This window comes from Simochromis diagramma, unplaced genomic scaffold, assembly GCF_900408965.1.
Source record: "Simochromis diagramma unplaced genomic scaffold, fSimDia1.1 OVJJ01000603.1, whole genome shotgun sequence".
Taxonomy (NCBI): Eukaryota; Metazoa; Chordata; class Actinopteri; order Cichliformes; family Cichlidae; genus Simochromis; species Simochromis diagramma.
Window position 1 is genome coordinate 1,020,275 of NW_024387414.1, and position 25,992 is coordinate 1,046,266.

A 25,992-nucleotide genomic window follows, 5' to 3' on the forward strand; every position below is an offset into this window, starting at 1 on the left:
TCATGAAGGAGCGAGCGTGCCTTCCTGTGGGGTCAGGATTAAATGAATTCCTGAGTGGGAAAATTCACAGACACTCCTGGAAGTCGGAGGTGGTGTTGGTGCAGCAGCAGCTGATCGGTGACGTCACACCGCAGTGAAGCGTTTTTGGTTAACGGTCCAAACTGGCGGCTCAGATTTAAGGTGATTGGCTGTAGCTGTTAGCCTCCAGCACTCTGAGCACTGGCAGAACAAAATCAAAAACCTTTTAAAATAAAATAAACAAACTTTAACAAAGCAGCGTTTTCAGGAGCGGTCCGGGTCGGGGGGGGGACCTGGAATGGCAGAAATTTAGACTTGTTAAAGTTTCTGATTGCTTTTAGAAGAACTCGTCAGCCCTCGTCGAGCACATCCATCATCTTTGAGACGTCCACGTTGCTCTCCATCCGAGGAGCTCGTGTCCTCAGAGCCTGACAAAGTGAACCCTCGGTCGGATAAAGCTGAGCTACCGTCCTCATCGAGGCTCACAGACCGGACCAGCACGCTCTCTGCTTTAATCTGCTGGTTCATGCTGTGTTTCCAATCCAGAGTTCAAAGAACAGAACACGAGTTTCTCCACCCAGCTGAGTCAGGTTCAGGTGACTTTACCTGTGCCCGCAGGTGCATTCTGGGAGTCACCCATGAAGATCAGAGTCACGTGTTTGTGTTCTGGAGGGTCTGAGCTTCAAATTAAATCTAAAATCAGCACAACTCACATCAAACTGTCAGCAATGTGAGAGAAACAGAGGTCAGAGATAGTGTCTGTCTCCTGGTTCCACAGAAGAGGGGCCTGAAAACTGAAGGCTCTGCCTCCCATTCTACTTTTAAATACTCTAGGAACAACAAGTAGGCCTGCAGAGCGAGAGCGAAGTGCTCTAATAGGGTGATATGGTACTACAAGGTCATTAAGATAAGATGGGGCCTGATTATTTAAGACCTTGTATGTGAGGAGCAGGATTTTGAATTCTGGATTTAACAGGAAGCCAAAACAGGAGAAATCTGCTCTCTTTCTAGTCCCTGTCAGGACTCTTGCTGCAGCATTTTGGATTACCTGAAGGCTTTTCAGGGAGTTTTTAGGACTTCCTGATAATAATGAATTACAGTTAAAGGTTTAGTGTGGGCCACTGTGACTCCTGAAGGATGTAAAAGGTTCAGAGTGAGCTTCATGGTCCGCGTGTTTCCTACATGCAAAAACATTTCAGATCAGAGGAAAACCTGCAGAAGTGAGATACAGACATGTTTTAACCTCTCAGTCTTCTGCTGTGTAACACCCACCTCCTCCTATCCCAGCATCCTCCTGTCACACCAACCCTCTGCATGTCCTCCTTCACTACATCCATGAACCTCCTCTGAGCTCTTCCTCTCCCACCCTCCCCCCTCAGCTGTCCCTCTGATGGACTCATTTCTGATCCTGTCTCACTGCCAGTCAATATCAGAACATCTTCAGTTCAAGCTCTTTTTGTCAGCATCACTACCGTTGTGTTATCCTAACACCTCACCTCCTGTTTGAATGCAGTGAACTCATGTTTGAGTGCCAGAGATGCTCTTAGAGTTCCCGTTTCCTTCCTATCAGCTTAAAGCGTCTGACGGTGTCACAGTGCCACCTAGTGGAGCGCAGCCTGAGCTCGTCCATCTCACACTCATCACGTCAAAGAGCTTAAAAACCTTTATTGGAAACCATGTAGCAGCATTTCATTAAAAAACAAAAAACAAATCATGTAGAGACATTTTGGGATAAAAAGGTCAAAGTTCAAGACAGTCAGCATTTAGCTTCTGAAGCCCGGCTGGTTCGCCTGTCCATCAAGGTAGCCAAGCTACTGGTCCCCAAGCAGAACATGGCCACACTGTGCCCATTAAAAAGGAACACACACGCACACACGCGCGCACACACGCACACACACACACACACACACAGACACACACACAGTTCCCATCATGCTCAGCCCACTTTATAGCAGCACGTAGAGCCAAACACGACCCTAGAAATAGTTTGGGGGCAAATGAGGCCACTAATAGATTTAAGCACGCTCGCACGCACGCTCGCACGCACGCACGCACGCTCGCACGCACGCTCGCACGCACGCTCGCACGCACGCACGCACGCACTAAAGGTCTCCTCAGTTTGGCCTCTGCATAGAAAATAAAGGCGTGGTTGGACTTGATCCGAGCGTTCAGCAGCACCACTAATAAAAAGCATGAAAACAAAGTCTCTTCTGCTCGCGCTCAGACCGGAGCTTAAGCACGTCCCCATGGCGGTGACGCGTCTCCTCGCTGCGCCCACAGAGGCTCTGAGAAGCTCCTGGAAAGCACAAAATACTGTTTCCCTCCCTGGAATTAAAAATTTAATCTCAGCTGAAACTCAAATCCAACACGCCGAGCTTTCCCGTCCCGCCGGCGTCAGCAGCGCTCTGCTACTGGGGGGGCGGAGACTCCATGCTGGCTCTGATCTTAACCACGGTGGCCTCGCCTCGATCCGGCTCTTCGGTCTTCTCGCTGCTCAGGGGCGGAGTCAAGACGCCCGAGGGGACGGGGCAGCCGCCGTGACACTGCAGCTCCACCTCCTGGTAGGAGTACGCCTTTTCCTGTAACACAGCAGGAACACGCGTGTGAAAAAGCACACGTTTGGACCTTTCACATTTACTACATCCTGTCCCCATCGACACCTGCGGGACACGCCCAGGAGTCTACATAACTCCGCCCTCTATCTGCCACCTGCGATGACCGCTCAGGCCTTAACCTCGCTGCAACTCATGCTGGAAAAAACGACGTAAGTTTTCCTCGGCTCTCAGGAGGAAACGGAAACAATCCTGAGCAGTTTTCTGGATCCTGTCTTTAAATGCTCACACAAATGCTCCTCTGTCTTATAGTGGACAAACTATTTTTTGGAGCGGCACAAATACAAATAAAATTTGTGAGACTCTTATTTGATGCAGAACAGCTGGTTGTTCTGTAAATACTTTGAAATGGTTATAAAAAAAAATGCTTGGCTGCATTTTTAGGTAAATGGCTGCAAAAAACTTTTTTGTTTGCAAAACTTGTGCATAGTTTTTAAAACTTACAATTTATATTTGCATTTCAAGTTATGAAAAATTTTCTTTAAACATGTTTGTGTTTGTTACAGTAAAAAATAAAAGTCTGATTTTATGTTTGTCTGATTTCAGATCAGTTGTGTTAACACGGTAAACTGAGACACGCGAGGTTGTCCTGAAAGAACGAAACCAAACAAGGCGAGAAGCCGTTTTAAAGGTGAAATAGTCAAAAACAGCCGATTGTACCCCGGAGCGACAAACTTATCAATAAAGTTACAAACTGGTGACTGTGAGGGGAAATGAACGCACACACACGCACGCACACACGCACGCACACGCACACACACACAGCTGTTGGACCTACCAGCCAGGTCACGTAGGGGGCGTGTGTCTGGATGTTGTGCATGTCATCCGCAGAGATTCCCGGGAACGTTTTCATTGGCGAGCTGCCGACCTCTCGCAGCGCCATCGCAAACGGCACCATCCACCTCACGCACTCCTCCACCTCCACCCTCTTCAGAGCTGCACGGACAGAAGGAGGAGAAGATGAGTCGGGGTGGAGTCACACCAGCGGGGACAAACAGGAAGTGTGGAAAAGGATTTTTACCTGACACGTTCTCCACCAGCTCCAGGGACGAGAAGTGAAAGAGCGCCGAAGCAGCGAGAACGCCGTTAGAAAACTCGAGGCAGCGCACGTCCAGCATGCACAGGTCCAACAACTGAAAGCAGACGCACCATCAGAGACACTCGGCGGGAGACAGACGGTCCCACCTCAGCGAGAGACGCTCGTCTCCGAGCACATCGGCACAATTCATTTATGGTAACAGACGGCGTACCTCTGCGATGTGCGTGAAGGTGGCCTGCGGGTATCTGGGGAGGAGGAGCTCGTCCGCGTCCTTCAGGTAAGCCACCTGCATGTAAACATTGAGCCAGGACACGGGAGTCTGTGGGCTCAGGCTCCACTTCAGCTCCTAGAGAGAAGACGAGTCCACGTTAGACACCCAACACTCCCATCTGACGCAGGTTTAAGGGCTGCGATGACAGAATGACATCACTTCCTGTTGACATCACGAAATGATGCGTTCACAGCTTTGGCCGTTTGCTGGTTGTTGAAATAGTTTTGTGAGCTTTAACCTGAGATTCTGTTGTTTCTGGCGAAATACATTTATATTTAAAATAGATTCAGGATTTAAGGAATCGAGATCACTTTATTCAGACTAAAATTGATCTTTTTAAACACAATGAGCATCATTAAACTGCTCAGATGGCTCCGCCCCTTCCTGAGCCCAGTTCTCCTGGAGGTTTCTTCCCTGTTTTTCCTTCCCACTGTCACCAGGTGCTGGCTCATAGAGGACCGTCTGGTTGCTGGGGCTTCTCTGGGGGTCTTTACCTGACCGTATAAAGCACCTTTGACGCTGCATAAATCGAGCTGAATTAAATGGACCAAAGAGTGAAATTGTCACCGAGTCTTCAGCTGAGAAACCAAAGGAGACCTGATGACGTCACAGAGGCCGTGTCTCACAGGTGAGGACACAGGTGTGCTCAGAGGTCGGTTAAGGCCGAGGCAGGTCGTGCGTTTTACCTTCATGACGATGATCTCCATGCTGAGGATCTCATCTTCTGTGCAGGCCTCGTCTGTCACGTAGGCAAACTGGTGGACTTTGGGAGGATACATCTCCTGGGAGAGAAACATTTAAAGATAAGAAAGGCAGCAGACACGCCGCAACAAAGCACCCGCACGGTACCGAAGAGCTCCGCCCTCCCCACCTCGACTTTGGCGGCAATGAACAGGCAGGTGATACCGATGAGCTGCAGCGTGGATTTGAGGACGTTCCTCTGGGTGGCCATGAAGCGATCAAAGTAGTCCTGAGCGAGGTGGTACGTCTCCCTGTGCAGCCTATAGACCTCGCTCACCTGACACACACACACACACACACACACACACACACACACACACACACACACACACACACACCTTGAGTGCATTAAGGTGACTGCATCTTTACTGTTTATCCATAGATGAATGATTTCATGGTTTCCGGGACGCCAAGCTGCGTCTGCCGTGGATCGTCCACAGTAAAACCTGCAGCCTGAAGCTAAAGGTTAGCGTAAAGCTAAAATCTCACGTATAGACACACCTGAGATCAGGTGGTGCTGCAGGTTCACAGACTCAGTACTGACCTCCATGAGCCAGTCCAGGAGGATGGCCCTCATCTTGGGCTGCAGGTGTGGATGTTTGTCCATCATGTGGACGTCTCTGGTGTAGGACTTGTCCTTCTCCAGCATGTTGTTCCACACGGCGTCCTTACTGGCCCAGCTGACAGACACAGAGTCAAACAGATCGCTGACACGGGACAGGTACAGGTGACAGATTAAAGGAAAACACCCCCGACCACTGAGGGCTGAGCAGCCATCAGCACCACTCACCAGAGCGCGGGCAGTGGCGCGTGGTGCACGGGTGTCACACATGTGGTGTGGAAGCTGTAATGAGGAAAGCTGGCGTTGACCAGGGGCACGAGCGGGCACTCCTCCTGATCAGGCGTGGAGATCCACCTCTGCGGACTCACGCGATCAGCTGCAGGACTCCAGCCCGGCTGGGAGACAGGAAGAGCTCGGTTAGAGTCGAAGAAGGGTGGAGGAGGAGCACACGCCTCCAAGACTGTGGGCGTGGAGTCGCTGCAGGTAATTAGACCCACCTCACACTCGCGCTGCTTCTTCTTCGTCATCTCTGCTACCTCCTCATCCAGATCCGGTAAAACCTGAGGAACAAACAGAAAAGAAGGAACCCTGGAGTTATCGTTCTCATGCTTTTGTTATTTGGAGGCGCCCCTCCTGTGGACTCCTTGGTGTCAGGTGATCAGCCTTCAAACCGTCTTCCTGGCAAAGCTAATAAGTTAGGGCTGGATCAGGTGACCGCTGACCATCCACCTGTCGGCGGTGCCACGGGCTGCAGTTACAAAAAACCTGAGCTTAAAGACGCGCTCTGTGCCTCAGATGAAGGCCCACTGCTTCTGTCAGCTCTCCTCACTGTGGCTCTAATATGATGTCCAACATTGTTGGAACCCTGCGTGACCCTCTTTGTGACAAAACACATCAATGACCCACCCCAGCAGAGTGTGTGTGTGGGGGGGCCCTGCTGGAGCCTCTGCCAGCCTTTCAGGACACTCACAATAGCAACATCTGCCTTCCTCTTCCTCGGTCGGACTGTGGTGTGTTTGGGGGCCTCGGCAGGAGCACTCTTCGCTTCTGTGTCTTCCCTGAAACAAGCAAAGCAAACAGCAGCTGTTAGCGAGCGCTGCCATGTCCACAATCAGCCGAACAAACCCGGGTTAGCACGGGTAAACGCTCATACGGTCCAGAAACAACAGGCTAGTTAGCCCGTGAGGCTAAAGCTCCTGGTGGCTCTTCCTGCGTGGGCCAAACTCACCGTGTTCCTCTCATTATAGTCGGGGCCGTGGAAGCGTCCGTGGGAGCAAACCTGTGGACGACAAACGACTTGAAATTTAGACTTAAACAGCCGTAAAAGTGCGACGTACAGCGGCCCCAACCCCCACTCCGAGCCGCCTTCCTCCCGACAAAGCCCGGCTCAGCCTGGCGCGGAGAGCGGGGCAGCAGGCCGCTTCCAAGTGCCCCCAAAGCCCCCCCACCGGACCTCGGAGACCCGGGAAACTGCCCCGACATCCACGCCACACCGAGCAAGGTTGGTCTGAGGCGGCCACGGGGCTCGGTTAACCGAAAACAGCGATATTTTACCGAGTCCGGCTGCACATCATGGCCGCCTGATGCGGACACGGAGCGGGCAACAAAGAGCCGAACCCCCGGGGGCTGTCCACGTCTGGACCGGAGACCGTGGGGGTTTAACGTGGGAGCCTGGGTCACATTACGCTGCAGGCAATCAAGCCCCAATTCTACTCACGCAAACTTTTAGCCAGCTGCAGAAACTCACCTCAAGTTCCTCCCTTGAAGTTCACCCTGCTCCGCCGAGAGCTCCAAAAGAAGGTTTACCCCGCAGTGGGTTCCCCTCAGGTTCTCCAAGTGTGTTCTCCAGGTGTGTGCTCTCTGTCCTCCGGTGCTCTCCTGCTCGCGGTGCCCGGGATTCTGAGCTTAGGCCGGGCTAACTGCTCCGAGCTGGCGCCTCGCAGAGCGCAGATGAGCTCCACGTCAGGAGGCGTAGATTCCAGTTGGCGCTAAATCTCCACCCTCTGCGCCGCTTTACAGCCGCATTGAGCTGCGTCACCTCAGCCGCTCACCTGTGCAGGGCACGCGGCAGGTATGCTGGCTGAACTCTACGCGGATGGTCGCGAGCGTGAAGGAAACGGTGAGTTTTTAGTTTTGCCGGTAAAAATGGGGGCGTGAGTGCCGCGCTGACAGCTGCGAGGGGCGGATCTTCGCAGACCGGAAGCGCTCGGGCACCGCGTGGCTGTGTGTCAGATGTAAACAAAGGCAGAAGCGGCGCAGAAAGACGCGGAAAACGACGCAAAGCAGGCAGAATGACGTAGCAAGTGAGCGAGCGGGTTCCGTGCACGTTACCTTCAGTGTCTGTCACCGGGACCGGGCTGTGATTCAGCGGGAAAATGAAGCGTATCGCCTCCCACATGTCCACTGCGGGCTGCCGTACTCGCCCCGCCTCCGACCGCAACGGATTGACCCGCTCAGCCGCCTCAGGACTCCTCCCCGGGCTCCCAACTTCACCATTAAATCTGATAAAGTGGCAGGAGGCGAACCAACCTTTGACGTCAGCAAATCTGTGGCTGCTGGTCACGTGATCACATGACAGCGTCTTCACACGGTTGTTGCTGCAGGCTGAATATGACAATTCATTAGGCCGTGGTTTTAATAACCAGCTTATACAGGAAATGCAATAACGTCACATCGGTACCATCCTTCCTCCTGCTGCTGAGACATGACCCGTAACAGAGCTCAGCATCTGCATTTACAAACACAGCAGCACAGGTCAGGACAGTGGAGGCTTCCACGATGATCCCTGTGAGCTGTGGGAAGCACCGAGGCTTCCTCGTGATTTACAGACAGCTCTGATCACAGGAGGAGAAATGGAGCAGGAGTAATCCTGAAGGAGGAGCCTGAGCAGTGCTGTGGAGGTGAGGAGTAACAGGCAAGGTCACCAGTATGAAGCGTGAGGTCGAAGGGTGTCAGTGTGTACGCCCCACAGGGTGGAGGTCAGAGGGGTGGAGGAAGGTACAGAAGGTGTGATATGAGCGAGATATGAGACTGTGAGGTGGTGTCAGGGAGGATGTAGCTGGGCAGTATCGGATGGTTGACTGCAGGGTGACTTTGGACATCAAGAAGAGCAAGTGAGTGAAGGAAGGAAGGATGCTGGGAAAGTAAAGCTGAGGAAACTGCAGGGAGTGTCCTCTGGACAAAGGAAGGAGGACAAGGAGGCTTGGTGTGGACCCAAAGCAATGAACGGTGCACTAGAGAGGTGAGGAAGGCAGGGCGGAGCGGGTGGAGATGAATGTCAGGGGTGATTCGTGACGGAAGGGTAGCAGCACGAGACAAAGGGAAGGTTCAAAGACAGCAGTGAGCTCTGCTGTTTGGAGATGGCAGAGGATGAGCTGAAGATGTTCAGACGTTCACTGGGAGTGAGAAGGAGGAGTCCATCAGAGGAGCAGCTGAGAGTCAGAGAGGATGAGATGGTTTGAGCATGTGCAGAGGAGGGAGGGTGATGGAGCTGCCAGGTGCAGGACGACTGCTTTGAGTTTCCTGCGGTCGGCACGGAGCTTCGAGGTTTGCTGCTATATGAAGAATAGAAGTTTTAATAAGTGGGTGAAAGTGGAGGAAGGTGAGTCTGAGAGGAAACCCAGAGCCAGGTGAGTGCAGACAAACATTAATGGTTAAACTTCAGCTTCCTCAGAGAGCGTAAAGGTTAAATAGATGAAACACGTCCTGCTGGCCCTGATTCACAGCCAGGAAACTTCTTTTATTCAGAAACAAACTTGTTCCAGAGATGATTGTGTTCGTATCTGCGGTGAAGCTGAAATACTCTTTTTGTTTGGTGAACAGAACAAAGTCGACCTTTGGTCAGTCACATGACCCCCTCCTGAGAACGACACAAACAGGTTTCATTCTGTGGCGTCTGCACAGAAAGGGAAGGATGAAGTTTTTGGAGCTGTTTGGGCGTCTAAAATCCGTCGTTATCGGAATGATTCACGTGAAAGCGTTGCCAGGTAACAGTCCACCTGTCGGCGTCCTCCAGGTTCAGGTGAAGTGTTTGGTCGTGGCAGGGGGAGGTCAGTAAGAGCACAGAGGTTTGCAAAATGTGGTTTCAGGGTGAGCTGGCGTCCAGCTTCGCGTGGGCCTGCGCGTCATCAGGTTAAGACAACATCGCACATTCTGATTGGCTCAGATTTAGCTGATATGTGACATTTTCCTGCGTACGCTGCGCTCAGACATGAACTTGATTAAGTCAGACGTGTAACATTTCAGCCTCGCACACCGGTGTGGTCGCCCTGTGACGGGGCAGTTAAACTTTATTTAACCAGGACAATGTGAGTCGAGATCAAACATCCCTTTTGCAGGCTGAGACTCGCAGCAGTACCATCGACCTTAACTTCATACGAAGATACACGGCAACAAAATACACAATAAGTACATCGATGCACACGATGACCCACCCTGAACCCTGAACCTCGGCCCCGTTCTCCTGTCCAAACAAGGCCTGCTCTCACTTTTTCTGCTGTCATGACCTTTGACCTTTCACACACTAACACGCACTTTCTGCACGCTCTGACCTTGGGGTAAACTTGCTGGGACGTCCACTCGTAGGAATATTTTGGGATTGTGTTAACACACCTGAACACGGTCGCCCTGCAAACAGACCAAAGCTCTGCTTTTACAGAGGCGCTCACACCGCTGATGATCAGTTAGTCAATAACCTGCATCGATTAGCAGCAGCTGATAGTTTCTCACACGCTGCGTTTTGGTTTAGTGTTGAATAAATAATGACACGCTGTAAATATGCGGTGTTTTGTTGTTCGTCCAGGTGATCATGGTTGTGTCCTGTGTCACCAGGTGTACTCGTGACTTTGAGTAGGAGGAGCTGCAGAGAAAAACATCACAGTTTGCGCTCGTATTCTTGTACATGCATGATGTGCACATCGGTGCCCACATCCTTATTGAGACCCTTTATAACAGGCTCCTCCTCTTCCTCAGGTAGCCCACTGGGCTCTTTGAAAATGTCTGAAATCAGCGAGGCGGCGTGCCGGGAGGCAGCGATCTACAGAGACGCAGGGGTTGTACGTTTGTGCACGTTGTTTGCGTTCCTCACAGCTCTGCAGTCTGCACAGGCGAGGCGCTAACCGAACCTCCAATCCCGTCTTTCAGGATGGACTGATCGTTGAAAACATGCACGATGTGCCGTACTCTCTGAGCGCGGGCCCCGAGGTGAGCGCCTGCATGACCGCCGTCTGCTGCAGCGTTAGGGCCGCCTGTCCGTCCCTGCCTATAGGAGCGCAGATCCTGACTGCAGCCAATCAGCAGGCTCTGGCTGTGGCTCTGGCTTCAGGTTCAGTTGTTCGTTCAGTTCATGTTGATGTGTTTGGAAAGATGCAGGACGTGTGATCAGCACGGTGACGGCGCTGTGTGCTTCCAGGCCTGGACTTCATCAGGGCTGAGGGCTTCGTCTTTGCTCACGTGGCAGACGAAGGCCTCCTGAACGCCGGCGCCGGGGAGTTACTGCGGTACCGCAAACAGATCGGAGCTGAGCACGTGCAGATCTTCACCGACATCAAGAAGAAGCACAGGTGAGGTCACCTGCTGTGCAGTTATAGTAAAGAATGAAGTACTCAGTGATGCAAGAAGACGTGAAAACACTTCCTGTGTCTGAGTACAGCTGCAGATAATCAGGATGAGCGGCCGGCCAACAGTCATTCATGCCTGTCACAGCGGAGCTTTCAGGCACTGGGACGTTAATGGGGCCAGCCTGGGCGAGAGAGGTGTTAAAATGTGTGTCAGCACCTTGGCGAGCTCTTAGGCCGTCCTGGATGTTGCCTGGACCTGCGGCTTTCATGTTGATGGTCCCCTGTGGTGTCCTTCTGGTGTCTACTGCAGACACACTGAAGGGCAGCTCACCTGCTGCTGTGGGAGGAGCATCCACCCCACTGAGCAGCAAATCATGAAACTTTCACACACCTCACACAAGGTTTGATTTTTATTACAGTGCAAACCACTTATCATCTCCAGTGTGTAACATCCACACATGCCTGTGTGTGTGTGTGTGTGTGTGTGTGTGTGTGTGTGTTTCCAGCTCTCACGCCCTGACGTCAGACGTGAGCGTCGCAGAGACGGCGCGTGCTGCTGAGTTCTTCCTCTCAGACGGCGTCATCATCACAGGAGCAGCCACAGGACTGCAGGCCGACCCCGAGGAGCTCCGAGGTCCCGCCCCTGCCGCGCACACACACACACACGCACTCTGTCCAGATGTTAGCCTGACTCTCGTCACTCACTGCATTTTATCACTTTATCGTCTACAATCAGAATCCTAGCAGCTTCTCGTCACTGCTGAGATTAACGCTGCAGAATATAAAAAGGAGACATTACAAGGATTTTTATTTTGAAATTAAAATCTGAAGTTAAAATCTCAGGTCAGGTGACTCCTGTTAGAGCTGCAGAAAGGATTCACCTGCATGCAGCACAGAAACAGCTGATTGGCTCTGCAGGGTTCAGGTGTGTCTTCATCAGCTGTGCTGCGTGGGTGGATGCACACTTCACTTTATTCTCAGAACAGTATTTCACAACATATCAGGCATTTTTTAAGCCCCCTCACCTCAGGTCCTCCTGCTTTTACCCCGTTTGTCCAGAAGAGGTCCCCCTCACCCCGAGGGAGAGAGGGCCGCGGGTCGCACTCGAACCACTGAGCTAAACCGGCGCCCAAAGAGTCCGAATTTTAAATGTCACACTCACAGCAGGCGGTCAAGCCCACCTGAGCTGTTTGTGGGAGATAAATCCACTCGTTTTTCCCTCTGTGTCTTTAAGTGATCAGAGTAGAAAAGAACCAGTCCATTTCCTATTGAGAGCTTAGAAATGAAAGTCATGGCTCCACCTACATTCACTGAGATAAACCCAGAGCTATACCTGCCCTCAGGTGTTACTGATGAGTGCCATGTTTTTGTGCTTCCTCATCTGTAGGTCCATTTCCTGTTTAAAACATTTAAGCAATCAGCGTTGAGGTGCTGCTCTGCAGCTTCATGCAGCTTCATGCACAGGACCATAAATCCTGCAGTAATCAGTCAGTAAGGTTTGCATCAGCTCAGGTTACTGAGTCTGAACTCTGCACCGCGTCCTCGCAGCAGCAGCCAGGATATTTATAGCAGCCGGACACTCAACCCTGTAAACAGTCTGAGTGCTGTACATGCCACTGCTGCGCACACACACACACACAGGTGCTGGTCATGTTCAGACACATTCACCAGGTCACGCGTGTGAGCGGAGGTTCACTGAGTGCAGCTCTGCAGGTGGTGAAGGCGTCTGAAGTGTATTTTATATTCTGTCACACTCTAATGTGTCAGTCTTATATCTGCCACACCCCTCTGCGCACAGACAGGAGACTCTGGCAGGTCAGAGAGGGCACGCCTCAGGTGAGCAAAGTCATTATGAAGCCAGAGAATATGCATGCAGTGAGCCTGTTTGCACACACACTGTCCTGCTCCGACCCAAAGGTCCTGCGCAGCATGCAGTCAGATACCTTTGAGCTCCAAGGAGTTAGCGCTCGGTGATGATGTTTATATAGCAGAGGCTGCTCCAGGCGAGATAAACAAACCACGCATGCTAGCAACGGCTGCGTTTTAGTTAGCAATGCTTCAACCCAAGGTCCAAACAGCTGACAGTAAACGAGGCAAACGTATCAGAGACAGGGCGCAAAGACCAAGTCCCAACACGGAGCCAGGAAAACACTCGGACTGTGTCAGGGAACAGAAGGATCATCAGAGTGGGAACAGGTGTGACCAGGTGAGACTAATCAGGGTGGGTCACACATCGACTGAGAGGCAGGAAGTAGCACCACAGCAGCCCTCACCCCGACGCCTCTCTGTGCTGTGAGTCCAGCCTGCAGTGCGTTTAGTAGCGATCTACTAGAGTCCTTTGTAATATTCAGAGGTTTAAATGAAATCTAAATGATTTAATTCAAATTCTAAACCTCGTTGCTCACAGCCTCAGGTGGACTTCAGGGTTTGTAAGTCTGGAGGGCTGAGATGCGTTCGTGTGCTGCTGGACGGTGGGAAAAGAAGCTTTCGACTGCTGACGTGTTCTTAAATAGAAATTCATTAAAGTGATTTTTTTTCTCTGTTTTTCCAGACGTTTCCCAGTCTGTGGGAATCCCCGTGCTGATTGGCTCAGGAGTGACCTATGACAATGTCGAAAGCTACCTGGATGCAAACGCGATGATAGTGGGCTCCCACTTTAAGCTGGGCGGGCACTGGGCCAACGAGGTGGACGTGCAGCAGGTGAAGAGGTTCATGGGAAAAATCCGGAAGCTCCGGCAGTGAACGAGCCCCCACCATGAAGACACGCAGACCGCAGCTTTAGAAAATCTCAAAAACTTTATTTTGCTTTTTAAAACATTTTATAAATACACACAAATAAAAATTAAAATCTCACATTTGTGTCAAATAAAAAGTAGAAAAGCAGCAGGAGCGCTGCAAAGGTCAAGAGGTCAACTCATCACACACTTTAACACGCAGAAGAAGAGCGAAGCCGCCAAAATGACAGATTTGAACGCGGCGACAGAGCACGAAGCTCTGACATCATCAACATTAATCTGAGCAGTGACTGTTCTGCCGCGCGGCGCTCGCCCTGCTGACAATAAAGTTTACAGAAGAATGAAAAACGTGTGGTTCTTTCAGCTGTTTGATTACTGCACAGGAAGTGGTGAATGTCACGTGATGTAACGGCGAGGTGAAGCCTGAGCGGCGCCGATATCGGAGTCAGTAGTTGTAGAGACGCTGGCAGGGCTGCTTGAAGTGTCCGTAGCGCCGCTCTGCAGGGCAGAAGCGTGTCTTGGTGAGGTTCTGCCTGTGAAGGGCGCCGCGGCTCAGCTTCCTGCCTTCAGCACGGCTCCTGGCACGCTGCGCCGCCGGCAGCTGGATGTTGTACGGCAGAGGAAGCCCCCAGGCGGCGAGACGCCAGGATACATGCCGCCTTACCGCCACAGGCCTGGAGAGACACACAGGAAGCCACATTATAAACCCCGCCCACCTGCCCTGCTGTCTTCTTCTGTGTTTGTAAAACTGGTTTCAGATTATCTGAATGAAAGCATCGTCAGCATCATAACCTTGAGGTTTCCTCTTCATCAGAGCCCGGCTCCTCCTCCTCGGCTCCACCCACCCCGCGTCTCATCTGGTAGACGGACATGCTCGGGTGTTCGATCAGCAGGTTCTCGAGGAGGTCCCCGTCTGGAGCCGACAGAAGCCCGTCCTCTGCATGAGGATCAGAGATGTTTAGAAGCATCGGCGCTGCAGCGTGTACACCTGAAGCAGGTTGACTTTCTCACCTGGCAGGTTAACGATGACCCAGCCCTCGTCCTCGAACTCCTGCAGCGTCTCGTGTTCTTCTCCTGCTGACTCCAGGTCCTCGCTGGCATTCCCGATAAGCTGAGCAAGAATCTTTCCGATCATCCCGACGTTTCTGACAGCACCTGTGGATGAAGAGCAGCACACAGGTGAGATCATCACAGGTAAAAAGCTTCCCTCATGACGCCGAGGCCTCAGAAACCTGAGCAGCTTGACCCCAGGTGATGTTCCACAAAGACAGGAAGCCGGGTCGTGACCTTTCACCTCCTGTTTCCACATTACTGCTCAACAGCAGTTTGTAAGATCTTAAAATAATAAAACTTTATTTTCTATTAAACTGAGAACCGTTATTCCTGTGTGTGTTTGTCCTGCTCACATGTTGACTGCAGCTCCGCTTCATCACGTGACCCTCAGCTTCATCATGTTTACAGAAACATCTGCGCGTGAAACACAACAGAAGTGCACGCACTCACTAACAGACACGCGCCTCTGTGCGTGCGTGTGTGTGTGAGAAACAGACCTCGGCAGGACTCCGTGTACCTCCAGCTGGAACAAGCACCCTGCCCGTGCTCAGGTACGGCGGAACAGAGACTCTAACACTAACCGCGTGCAGGTCAAAGGTCACGCGTGGGTGTAACTAAAGATTCAGACCCACCTGCTCCGATAAGTCGATGTTTTCGCTGCTTTGAAACTTCCGGTTCTCTCTGTGCTTGTTTTCATCCACAGGTTGTTTATCTCACACAGGCTCCTCCCCCGCCGCCTCAAACGTCACCAAAATCCACCCAATCAGGTGGAGCGTATCTCACTGCATCACACGTAAACAAACAAAGCCCCGCCCCCTGCCCCGATCCTCCCGGCAGGCCTGAGGTCACTCCTCAGCGTACCGGTCAGGGTCAGAGGTCACCGGAAGCAGGTTATCAGCTCGCTGGGTTAGCGCTCAGCTATCTGGAGCTCAGCAATCACAAACACGGATGAGGGTAACGTCTTTGTGGCAGTGTGACGCAACAGGAAGTAAAAATAGGAAGAAAGCGTGAAATAAAGATGCAAATAGCATAAATGTAAACATGTCAGTGATGGACGCGGAGGCTGCTCCAGCTCGCTGTGCCGGTGCTTGGACCGCGCTCTGTTTCTCTTTATGAAACTGTGATATTAGAAGGATGCGAGGAGGTTAAATAGTCCCTCTGCTCTCAGACAGCAAACAAGACAAACAGGATTCAGACGCAGGATCAGATATGAATGTTTGTGACAGCTACAAGGTCCCGAGTCCCACATTCACCCCACTCGGGGCGTGTGTGGGACGCAGCTTCAATGAAACAAACGCTTCACATATTAAAACAAAGGGGGCGGCGCCTCCTGGTGGCAGCCGCAGGTACTGCAGGTGAGGACAGCGAGGTCCGATTTACTTCATTTTTCTTCGATTCAGCAGAAGAAGAAGAAATGAGTCAAACATAAAACACAGAGACGTCCTCTGGTCTGAAGTTCGGTAACATCCGACCAAACAAACAGCCGAAAGAGGTAAAAGCTAAACAGAATGAATACAATAAGAACAACAAGCAGATAATTAAATATCATGTCATAATATTTAATAAAGTAAAATGTGAAGGACAGAGCGAAGTGCACAACAATTTAAAACACAACATACGAGCAACACAATGAACAATATACCACAATATCAAAACAATCTAAATCCTTATATGCAAACATACAGGTTACAGAAACGAACACAGCGCGCGGCAGGATGCTGGAAATGAACCGAGCTGACTTTCAAAACACGAAGAAAGAATTTAGTTCTTTTTTCTTTTGAATTCAAGCGACCAATGTGGAGGCTTGGGTGACGTAGCGAGCTGCAGCGACCAATCAGAACTCTCCGTGTAGAAACTTTGTTTGAAGTTTCTCCGGTCTCCGGCTTGTTTAGTGCGCATGTGCTCTTTGAGCGTATCAAACTTTGTGCGCATGTGTTCGTTAAACAAAAGTAGAGTGAGATTAGAGCGTGAGTGTTTTAACGTGAGTTCCTGACCGGACCATCTTCTTAAACAGCTTAAAACTCATCTGTTTAGACAGGCATTTGGGTAATATGTTGTCTTATTTTATATTTATATTGTACTATTGCTTGTTTGATATGCTTTTATATTTCTTCTAATATTGTTTGTTTGACATGTTTTTATGTGAAGCACTTTGTAACAGCGTTTTTGTCTTAAAAAGTGCTATATAAATAAATTTTACTTACTTACTTACTTACTCTCCGTTTCTCCGGTTTGTGTTCAGCGAAGAAGAATCAAACAGGCTCGTTTGTTTCCTCCTTCACTGATCTGCAGAGCCGGAAGTTGTCAGAGTCGAGCAGAGTTTCTACAGTTTGCGGACAGTGACGGACTGAAGGTAAGCAGAATGTGTCCCGATCAGCTGTGTGACCTTTGACCTCTGCAGCCTCACACAGAGAGGGGAACGAGTCTGAGTGGTCGGTAAAAAAAAAGTCCCGAGTTCGCAGTTGAATCCAACCGGATCAGATTATCCGACTCTGTGAGTCAGACAGAGCAGCTGATGTTCACGTCCTGACTCTGTAGTTACTTCTTGTTTGCCGGTGTGCTACACCTGTCACTGCCGAGCCCGTCCCACCAAACTCCGCTCAGAAACCGTCTAATTTAAGTCCAACTGCTGTGATTGTGCCCGACGCGTTTACACGGAGCCTGTCCTGAATCCGGAGCTCTGACAGCCCCCTAAGAAACACGAAAGATAACGCAGCAGGGCCGTGGATGTGGTTTATTCGAGTAATTATAATGATTACAGGCCGTCTGATGGTTTCAGGCTGCGTTGGAAAGTAAAAGTGGAACCAAGCTGTGGTCCTTTCCGTGCCTCAGGCGTGTGTGTGACAGTTTTATGCAAACAGGCTGAAGGTGGATGAGACTCTGCTCTTTGAATCTCACTTTTCTTTGTTACATGTCACAGTCAGCAGCTGATGGAAAACTGAAACTGGTTTTTATTTTAGGGTCAGACGTGCTGCTTCCACTTTTGTGTCTGTGCTGCATTTCTACTGTATGTTATTTCTATTCGTGCGTCATCATACAGCTGCACATTTGGCACAGGTGGATGCTGGGAAAGGTGGAGGTGGAAGAGAAGGAGATGCGAGAAAAATCGCAACCGCTGAGCAGCGTAGGCTCGGGTTGGGTGGTCTGTGTGGTCGCAGATAGACACGGAGTGAGTACACACGTGACCTCGTGTCGCACACGCGTGTGTTACTGTGTGTTAAGGTTCAAAGATTGAGGAAGGAGAGTACAAACCACCATGGTCCAGAAGATCTTGGTCAAACAATGATTTTAATGAATACACGCGTGGGAAGACCATTCTGTACACAGACAGCAATTGATCTTCGACTTAATCAAAGCATGAACAGATATTTTATACCGTCAGGGCTTAAATTTACTGACGCCCCTTTAACGTCACAGACAGGATATAGACATACGTCAAATCAAAACCACAAAACCACAATAACACAGTTTTTAAAAGAGCATCGTCTTCCGTCTTCATAGCAGGTGCATCCTGTCACTGCCGGATGCTCGCTTGTCATCTTGACACCTCAGCAGCAGTCCTGCGACAAACTGCTTTTTGCAACCTCAGTAAAACATGATTAAACTTCCACCTATAAATGATTCTCTCTAACTGAGTGTGTGTGTGTGTGTGTGTGTGTCGTCCTCAAATGTTCTCTCAATTCACCCGTTGCACTTCTGACCTTTTACCAGACCAGAGGCTCATCCTTATGTGTAATAACCTAACTGAAACTACATGTACTATGTTGAATAAATGTTTTAATCAAGAACCTCTACTAAGAGCTTAGTAAAAGAATATAAAAGTATAACAGACAATTTGAATAACCTAGTAATTCAAATAGCCTCGTCTAGCCTGCTCCTCAGAATAACTTTCGGTTTCAGTCCTGCAACTTCCAGTCAGCCTGCAACTTAGTCTTTCTGAAAGACACACTGTTTAAACCTCTGAATACAATATCAATGCTGCAGATTATATTATTAATGCAATAGTAATGATGATGATTATTTAACAATAGCAGTAAAATAATTTCCCTGCTCCACATGTGACACGCTGTGTGTGACGTTAGTCACCGCTGCCTCTCTCACGGAGCTCACACACTGTTGCATCAATGATGCAGCAACCACAGAAATGCGATTAAAGATGTGACAGCTGCGACACGCTAAGAGCAGATTTACCTGTGAAACTGACGCTGGCAGCTCACCTGTCCCAGGTGTGCGTCGCTGTGTAAGGAATAACAACTTACACTCATCTTCATTTTTGAACCTTGTTTTCAGGAAAGACACCACGTGGAGTCGCAGAGATGCCCACCCGGATGGACGACGTCATGCGTTTGTGCTGTGAAGTGTCGGCTCACGAGGAGATCAAGGTCGCCGTGAAGAACTCCACCAAAGGGGCGATGGTGGTGGGAGGATCTGCGTTTGTGGGCGGGCTGCTCGGCGGACCTCCGGGGATCGCTGTCGGTAAGTAGAAGAAGAAGGAGGAGGAATTAAATCTGCTGATTCAGCAGAAGGAGATAAAAAGACATAAAAGGAAACAGAGGCCCGAGGAGGACGCTGGGTTTGAGTTTGTCGGTTTAAACCTGACTGTGGACGAGGCTGCGTGTTTGCCACAGCTGTCAGAGTAATAACACGCTCTGAGGATTTGTGCTTTTTGTGGTAGAAGGCAGTAAACACGAGCAGGTTCGAGTCCTCTGCAGTAACTGCAGGTAAGAAGAAGTTTGGAGGCTTTAGTTGCTGCAGTGATCGTCACGCGGGCAGCCTCAGTAACCTGGACCAGCAAAGTCCTCCCCACACAGCAGCCATCTTGAAAGGCCTCTGGCATTATGTAAATCGCTTTGTGTGGCCGACAGGAGAGTTAAAGCACACCTGTGTGAACGAACAGGTAAACGACCTCAGTGAAGGCAGAGCCGTTTCACATGAGCGAGTTTACCTGATTCACTGTGTGACGATTATTTTTAGCCACACGCTGAATTTAGTCGTTTGCATTGATGGAAACACAGACGCACTTTGGTCACCAAAGTTTGTAAATCTGATAACTTGAGAACGAGGCGACGCAGAGTTTAAAGTTCACAGCACGGTGCGTGTACTAACATCTCATTTGATAAGAGGTCAAGGTCAGAGGTCAAGTTTTCTGAAACTCTGGCGAAGCCCATAATTCAACAAGGGAGTCACAAGTTTGTCCACCAGGAGGCTTTATGTCCTCACAGGTGCTCACATGCATGGCCTGAAAGCACACGCCTTAACACGCTCTGATCTTTTCCATAATAGATATAATATAATCAATCAATAAATGTATTGATGTGAACAGCCTGTGTTTAAAGCTTTAGACGTTTAAAGTTGGACGTCGCTGACCTCGGCCACAGCTGTTACTTAAGCCTGTTTACGCCTGTGTGTGCGCCTCTGACGCGCTGGTGTTCTTCTTCTGCGTCTCTGTCAGGCGGCACCGTCGGCGGTCTCCTGGGCAGCTGGCTGACCAGCGGGCAGTTCAGACCTCTGCCTCAGATCCTGATGGAGCTGCCTCCCCCGCATCAGAAGCAGCTCTACGAGTCCATCACGGCCATCTTGGGGAACCTGAACTGGACGGACGCGGCCCAGCTCGTCTCGCTCGTGATGGGGAACTCCACCCTCCAGCAGCAGGTCGCCGCTGCCTTAATTAGCTACGTCACCAAGGAGCTGAGAGCGGAGGTGTGCTACAAGGACTGAGGGATGGTTCCACGTGGACCTGACCTTTGAACTGAATCACGGACGTCTCGCAGCTCACACAGACGAAGTTCTCAGTAATGTTTGTGCAGCACTGATGTCTTTGTTACTTTGGCTTTTTTAATCCCTGAATGGGACCAGCGTGTAATTTAATCTGGATTAGAAAATCTGCTCATTCGCACAATCTGCATCAGGGTCTTTTTAGAGTGCTCCTGCTCTCAGATTTCAAGCTTTTCATTCAATATGTGTTCAGCAGCTTTGATGACTGACAGCTTTGATGACTGACAGCTTTGATGACTGACAGCTCAGCGACGACCTCAGCTGGTACGCTGTAAAATGATTACTCCCCCCGAAGGCCGAGGGCTGGTACTACACCTCTGTTTTTTATCATGTTTTTACTGCAGCGTGTTATGACATCATTGTGACACTGCAGGACGTTGCATTGGACAAATAAAAACTGTGTTGTACAGCTCTCTGCGTCGCCTGTCACTCATACTACTTATTTAATCTCTGTCTCTCTTCCACAGCATGTCTTTATCCTGTCTTCCTTCTCTCTCTCCAACCAATCACAGCAGATGGCCCCGCCCCTCCCTGAGCCTGGTTCTGCTGGAGGTTTCTTCCTGTTAAAAGGGAGTTTTTCCTTCCCACTGTCGCCAAAGTGCTGCTCATAGGGGGTCATATGATTGTTGGGTTTCTCTGTGTGTGTTATTGTAGGGTCGACCTGACAGTATGAAGCAGCTTGAGGCGACTGTTGTTGTGATCTGTATAAATAAAATTGAATTGAAAGGTCAACATTGACCTTGGGCTTAGCCAACCTTGGTACTCGTGTCTGTCGAGGAAGACCTGGTATGTTGTTGTGAAATTTGATGAATCTATAAAAAATTGTGGGCAATATAAAGTTTTTACTGATCTTCATATTTGGTTGACTTTGACCCAATTTTCACCAAATCATAAATCAGCTTCTACCAAATCTCATAAACTCGGATTTTATTCTGAGTAGAAGAGAGAAAACACATCAAATGTTTAAAATGAGAAACTCTGATGGCAGCGACACATCTGTAAAGTGGGACAGCTCCATGCTTCCTCTTCTTCAACATCAGCCTGTGATGGTCTGTGAGCTGAGGAGGGCAGCAGTCCTGGCTCTGCTGCGTCCTGTTGCTGATGCTCCAGATGTTTTCAGCTGACTCGCTTCCTATGAAGCTGTGCAGCTGGAATATTGACTTCAGTAGGTAACAGAGCTACATTATGGAGCTGCTTGTGTCTGAGCAGGGAGGAACCTTTAGAAAGGTCAGTATTACAGAAGCAGGTAGCCTGATGGATTAACTGGTAGGATTGTGGGAGTGTAGGAAAGAGCTTAGCTTTGTCTTTAGACACCAGTCCCAAATCTCTTATGGTCCACGCTGGTCTCGTAGCCTGGGCGTCCTCATAAGGTCCTGTACCAAAAACACACCCATTGCAATGAATAGCTTTAAAGAAGAGATCGTGTTCTTAGTGAGGTGAAAGGTAAACTGGACCCACGTCAGTTTGCACAGAAGATGCTCTTGTAGCTGTTGCAGAGAATTAGTGTCACGTGGACCCAACAAAGATATTTATGGACTGTTCATCTTTAATACTGGACCACATATCTTAATGCAAAGGTTATCACAGCTTAAGGGTCACAGCACACTGATCAGCAGCAGAAGGGTGTAGAGTATGGCACCAACAGGTGGGCACACCTGTCCTGACCCGGCCTCACAGGCCACAAAGCACCAATCCCTGCTTCTGTCAGTGCGGCTCATTTAAACTGGAGGAGTGATTTACCTGACACAGCTTTGCTGTTATGACACAACATTAAAATGACAAAGTAATAGTACGGGAGCGTCTCTGGCTTTGCACTGTAAAAGTCCAAAGTTCATACTTATGTGTAGGTGAGCTTCAGGGTTCAGGATCTCAGGTGTTCCTCTGCACTGCTGCACCTGGAGTCTCACTGTGACATCATTAAACCCAGTCCTGAAAGACGTGCGTATAAAGCTAAAGAAGTATCCAACCGAAGGTGTCGGCTGGCGTGAAATATCGTTTCACATTGAAAGTGAAAATTCCTAACATGTGACAGTTGTTCCGGTGTTAAGGGTCCGGTTTGGTTTGTACGAGTAACATGAGATAAACCAGTCCAGTAACGTTCTGAAGAAATGAAACCGATGTGCTAATATGGTAAATGGGTTTATATTAAGACACTAATGAACACTGGCAGGGTCCTTAAACCTCACAGAGTGGGTAACGTGATCACACAGGTGGAGCGTCGGTTGGAAGCACCGAGACGCCGTAAACACCTACAGTTCAGAAGCACACGGCACAGATGTGACTCGATCAGGGTACTTTCATTTCTTATTGTCTCAAAAACGATTATGATACCAACTCATCTGTTAGTCAGTGAATGAATGAACTAAACAAAATGCTGGTCACCAAGTCAGAGCTTAAAGTTTTTGTTTGCTTGTTTAATATGAAGGCGAGTGAGCTTCAGGTTTCCGGTAAATGCCAGGCGCTGCTCCAGAAAGCAGGTTTATCAGATTCTTTCTGTTTCTGTTCCAGAAGAGCCGATCGGAGTCTTCAGTCGGCTCTGATCGTGTTCATCCAACATTTGTAGTGAAAGAAGCCGGGCTGTGCGCAGCAGTCTGTAAGAGTTACCATCAGAGGCTGCTGTTGAATCCATCTCCCCCGCTGAGCTGCATCATTTATTTGTGTTCATCAGCACTGGCTCTCTGTGCCTCCAGCCTCTTATTCTAACCATGTGCCGTGCTATCCACCGCCCCTGCTGACCATTAAAAAGAATGCAGGTTTAAGGACCTTCAGTTTCGGCTTTACTCTTCAGACGCTGATGAGTTTAGGTCAGCTCTTGTTCCTGAACAGAAACCTGGAGTTTCATCTCAGGATGAAAACCCTCAGATATTTACCTGAACCTGGTCTCCGGAATGAGCCCACAAACAAAAGCAGACGTCTGCGAGTGAAAAATTCCCAGTGTGTTCTTCCAGCATTCACAGAGACAATAGCCGACATCAGTGATGTCAGGGCGGAGTGATGGTGCTGGATCCTTCTGTCAAACTGAGACGAGACAAACCGCTCCAGTAACATTCAGCAAAAAGTGAAGAATAAAAGGTGTTTTTGTGTCAGCGCGACAGAAGTGTGTGGATTTAGACCCTGGTGTGAAGCTGAAATCCAGCTGAGCACACATCTGTGCTTATCTGTAACTTTAAATTCATTTCACTTTTACTCCACGGCACCAATTCACAACTGCAGTCGCCTCCAGCAGCTTTAAACTGTAAGGCTGTAAAGACCCTGCAACGCTGGAGAGGAACCCAACAACCAGACGATGCTCATGAGCAGCACCTGGAGTGGAGGCTGAGGGAGGGGCAGCCAAGAGGCCAACAGAGCTCCTGAGCTCAAACTACAAAACTTCAAATCATTTCAGACATTTTGCAGTCACTGATGAAAGTATTGCAGTATTTATAGTTGTATGATGGAAATAATGAAACTGAAACTCACACACTGACACCTCACACACAAACACACACCTGCTATAAAGGTGTGTGTTTGTGCTCGTGCTTCATTCCTCTCAGGACAGCAAAGGTAAGAAACATAGATCATTACAGCTTTTCTGTCTTTCTGCTACTTGTCACTTAAACTTGATCAGTCATTGTTGATCGCACCAGCTGATCCATGTCATCTATATTAGCTTATTTTAACTTTCACTCCTGTGGACGAGTCAGGAGTGTTTTTTAAAAGTTCGCGACATGAATCAACTTAACAGTCAAAAATATTATCAATGATTACAAATAAATCTGAATATTTCTCTTCTGATTAAATATTATACTGAGCGTCTGCTGCTTGGACCTTACAGGCCTGATGTGATTTGCTGCTTTATGAATAAAACTGAATTTGTTCTGACAGTAAAATTACATCACAGTTACATCCAGGCAGAAACTGACGGAGAATTTTACCCAAATACTTCATCAGTAAGATGGACGACAAAATAAAAAAAGATCTCCAACAACTGCTCGACAAATTATGGTCTGAGCCAGATCTCAAGGTCACCATGAAGAACTCGGTGAAAGGAGGAATTAAGACCGGAGGATGTGCGGTTGTTGGTGGGCTGGTTGGTGGACCTCCGGGCTTTGCTGTGGGTGAGTACATCAATTATCCATTTGTGAAGCAGACATTAAAGCAGCTGATGATCGGGCCAAATGAAACGAAAGAATCGAGGACACAGTGAGAGCTTGGACAAAATCAATCAGTTTTTTTTTTATTGGGTTATTGGACTGATAGACTGCCATGTTAAAAAAATCTATAGGTATGTGGAATTGGGAGGAAACGATCCCTCACACAGCTTTAACTTCTGAACTTCAAAAACATAAACTGCTGTACGTGAACTTTTTGTCCATGTAGCGACTTCCACAGTCGCTAGAGGCCGGGGATGGAGCCTGCCTATTTGCCTGACGCGCTGTCAACTTTACACAATAATGCGAGAGGTGGAATTGTTTGCTTGTTTATTAAAGTGCTTTGAGAGTTTACAGAGTAATGTCATCGGCTCCTGATTCAGACTCTTACAACGTCACAGGCTCTAATGTAACAAGGCAAAACATGTTGTGCAGCGGCCAACAAAAACTACGGCTACCCAGCCCTCCTCTCTGTCAAAATCAAAACCAGTGAATGACAGACTGACAACGCCCATTTATGTCACCGCTAGCGCCCACGTGACTCCCATAACAACCAAACAAATAAAAACCCAGTGATCATCAAAATTCAATACATTCAATTATGGCTCCTACAGTCCATTTAAGTGCAGATGAGCAAACTGTGAGCGGTAAACTTTGAGTCTCCATCACTCTGCTCTCTGCTGGGAAACTGGAAACTGTTGAACCAAACCAACACATAAGTTGCAATGAAGTGAAAATTCTTTGAAGCTTTGTGGAGTTGAGGGGACCGAAGCATTTTAGCAGTCATGCGATGAACTTGAACCTCAGTCCCATCAGATATAATTTACTCTCAGTCTCCTCTTCAAGACAGGCAGAAATATTTCTAACTGGAAACTTTATTCAAATAATCCGTCAAAAATATAACACGAGTCAACACAGCGGCCATTTCCATGGTGAGGAATGAAGAGAAACAGCTCCTAAAGCAACATATGTGACTCTCCATCCACCCTCTTGTCTTCCAGGTGCAGCCATCGGAGTCATCTACAGCTGGAAGACCAGTGACGATTTCAAGCCTCTGCCTCAGATCCTGCGCGAGATGCCTCCTGCTCAATTGGACGAGCTCCTTAAATCAGTCATGGCTATTTTAGTTCATCTGAAATGGGAAACTGTAGAGGGCCTCGTTGATTATGTGATGAAAGACATTCCTCTCAAGAAAGCAATCATTGATGAGTTACAGCGCAGGGTGAAAACTTTAACCTGAGAACAGGTGTGCTGTGAGTTCTGGCTGCCTGCAGACTTTTCATGACAGTCAGGTCTCTGTGAATAAAGAGGTTTCATGTTGAACCCTGAAGCACACAGAGGAGAGAAAATCTTTCTTCATCTTTTTCAAATAAAACAAACTGATGAGCCTTTTTGTGTTTCCACAAATGTTCGCATTATAATGACTGAAGGTGCAGCGCTGCACGTGCACATTATGGATGTACACGTGCAGCCGACGATGATGCTGAAAGACCCGATG

General features: G+C 49.1%; 5 protein-coding genes across 9 annotated transcripts; 3 read left to right on the forward strand and 2 right to left on the reverse strand.

Annotated features, from left to right (window-relative positions):
• Positions 1-2,107: 2,107 nt before the first annotated feature.
• Positions 2,108-7,660, reverse strand: ccne1 (cyclin E1). Of its 2 annotated transcripts, none has more exons than XM_040011612.1 (12): positions 7,575-7,660; positions 6,472-6,522; positions 6,214-6,301; positions 5,741-5,803; positions 5,472-5,638; positions 5,226-5,361; positions 4,812-4,958; positions 4,627-4,722; positions 3,881-4,015; positions 3,652-3,763; positions 3,409-3,566; positions 2,108-2,597 (listed from the first exon to the last, which is right to left on the reverse strand). In XM_040011612.1, the coding sequence occupies exons 2-12, from the start codon at positions 6,483-6,485 to the stop codon at positions 2,427-2,429; spliced, it is 1,287 nt and encodes a 428-aa protein (XP_039867546.1). In that variant the 5' UTR covers positions 6,486-6,522; positions 7,575-7,660; the 3' UTR covers positions 2,108-2,426. The 2 variants fall into 2 exon arrangements, with proteins under 2 accessions (XP_039867546.1, XP_039867545.1); XM_040011611.1 differs by lacking the exon at positions 7,575-7,660 and adding an exon at positions 6,991-7,443.
• A 492-nt stretch (positions 7,661-8,152) lies between these two features.
• zgc:162297 (uncharacterized protein LOC555865 homolog) lies at positions 8,153-14,731 on the forward strand. Its single transcript, XM_040011613.1, has 6 exons — positions 8,153-9,229; positions 10,215-10,297; positions 10,386-10,566; positions 10,654-10,804; positions 11,308-11,435; positions 13,353-14,731. The coding sequence occupies exons 1-6, from the start codon at positions 9,010-9,012 to the stop codon at positions 13,541-13,543; spliced, it is 954 nt and encodes a 317-aa protein (XP_039867547.1). The 5' UTR covers positions 8,153-9,009; the 3' UTR covers positions 13,544-14,731.
• On the reverse strand, positions 13,835-15,344 carry si:ch211-260e23.9. 3 transcript variants are annotated; one of them, XM_040011614.1, is made up of 4 exons: positions 15,222-15,344; positions 14,548-14,691; positions 14,329-14,473; positions 13,835-14,210 (listed from the first exon to the last, which is right to left on the reverse strand). In XM_040011614.1, the coding sequence occupies exons 2-4, from the start codon at positions 14,669-14,671 to the stop codon at positions 13,982-13,984; spliced, it is 498 nt and encodes a 165-aa protein (XP_039867548.1). In that variant the 5' UTR covers positions 14,672-14,691; positions 15,222-15,344; the 3' UTR covers positions 13,835-13,981. The 3 variants fall into 3 exon arrangements, with proteins under 3 accessions (XP_039867548.1, XP_039867551.1, XP_039867550.1); XM_040011617.1 differs by lacking the exon at positions 15,222-15,344 and adding an exon at positions 15,087-15,191; XM_040011616.1 differs by lacking the exon at positions 15,222-15,344 and adding an exon at positions 14,943-15,056.
• Positions 15,345-15,427: 83 nt separating this feature from the next.
• On the forward strand, positions 15,428-20,776 carry LOC120721350 (protein C19orf12 homolog). 2 transcript variants are annotated; one of them, XM_040011618.1, is made up of 4 exons: positions 15,612-16,635; positions 16,832-16,942; positions 18,880-19,065; positions 20,042-20,776. In XM_040011618.1, the coding sequence occupies exons 3-4, from the start codon at positions 18,906-18,908 to the stop codon at positions 20,305-20,307; spliced, it is 426 nt and encodes a 141-aa protein (XP_039867552.1). In that variant the 5' UTR covers positions 15,612-16,635; positions 16,832-16,942; positions 18,880-18,905; the 3' UTR covers positions 20,308-20,776. The 2 variants fall into 2 exon arrangements, with proteins under 2 accessions (XP_039867553.1, XP_039867552.1); XM_040011619.1 differs by lacking the exons at positions 15,612-16,635; positions 16,832-16,942 and adding an exon at positions 15,428-15,537.
• A 3,597-nt stretch (positions 20,777-24,373) lies between these two features.
• Positions 24,374-25,734, forward strand: LOC120721236 (protein C19orf12 homolog). The gene is made up of 2 exons (XM_040011432.1): positions 24,374-24,461; positions 25,496-25,734. The coding sequence occupies exons 1-2, from the start codon at positions 24,374-24,376 to the stop codon at positions 25,732-25,734; spliced, it is 327 nt and encodes a 108-aa protein (XP_039867366.1).
• Positions 25,735-25,992: the final 258 nt, after the last annotated feature.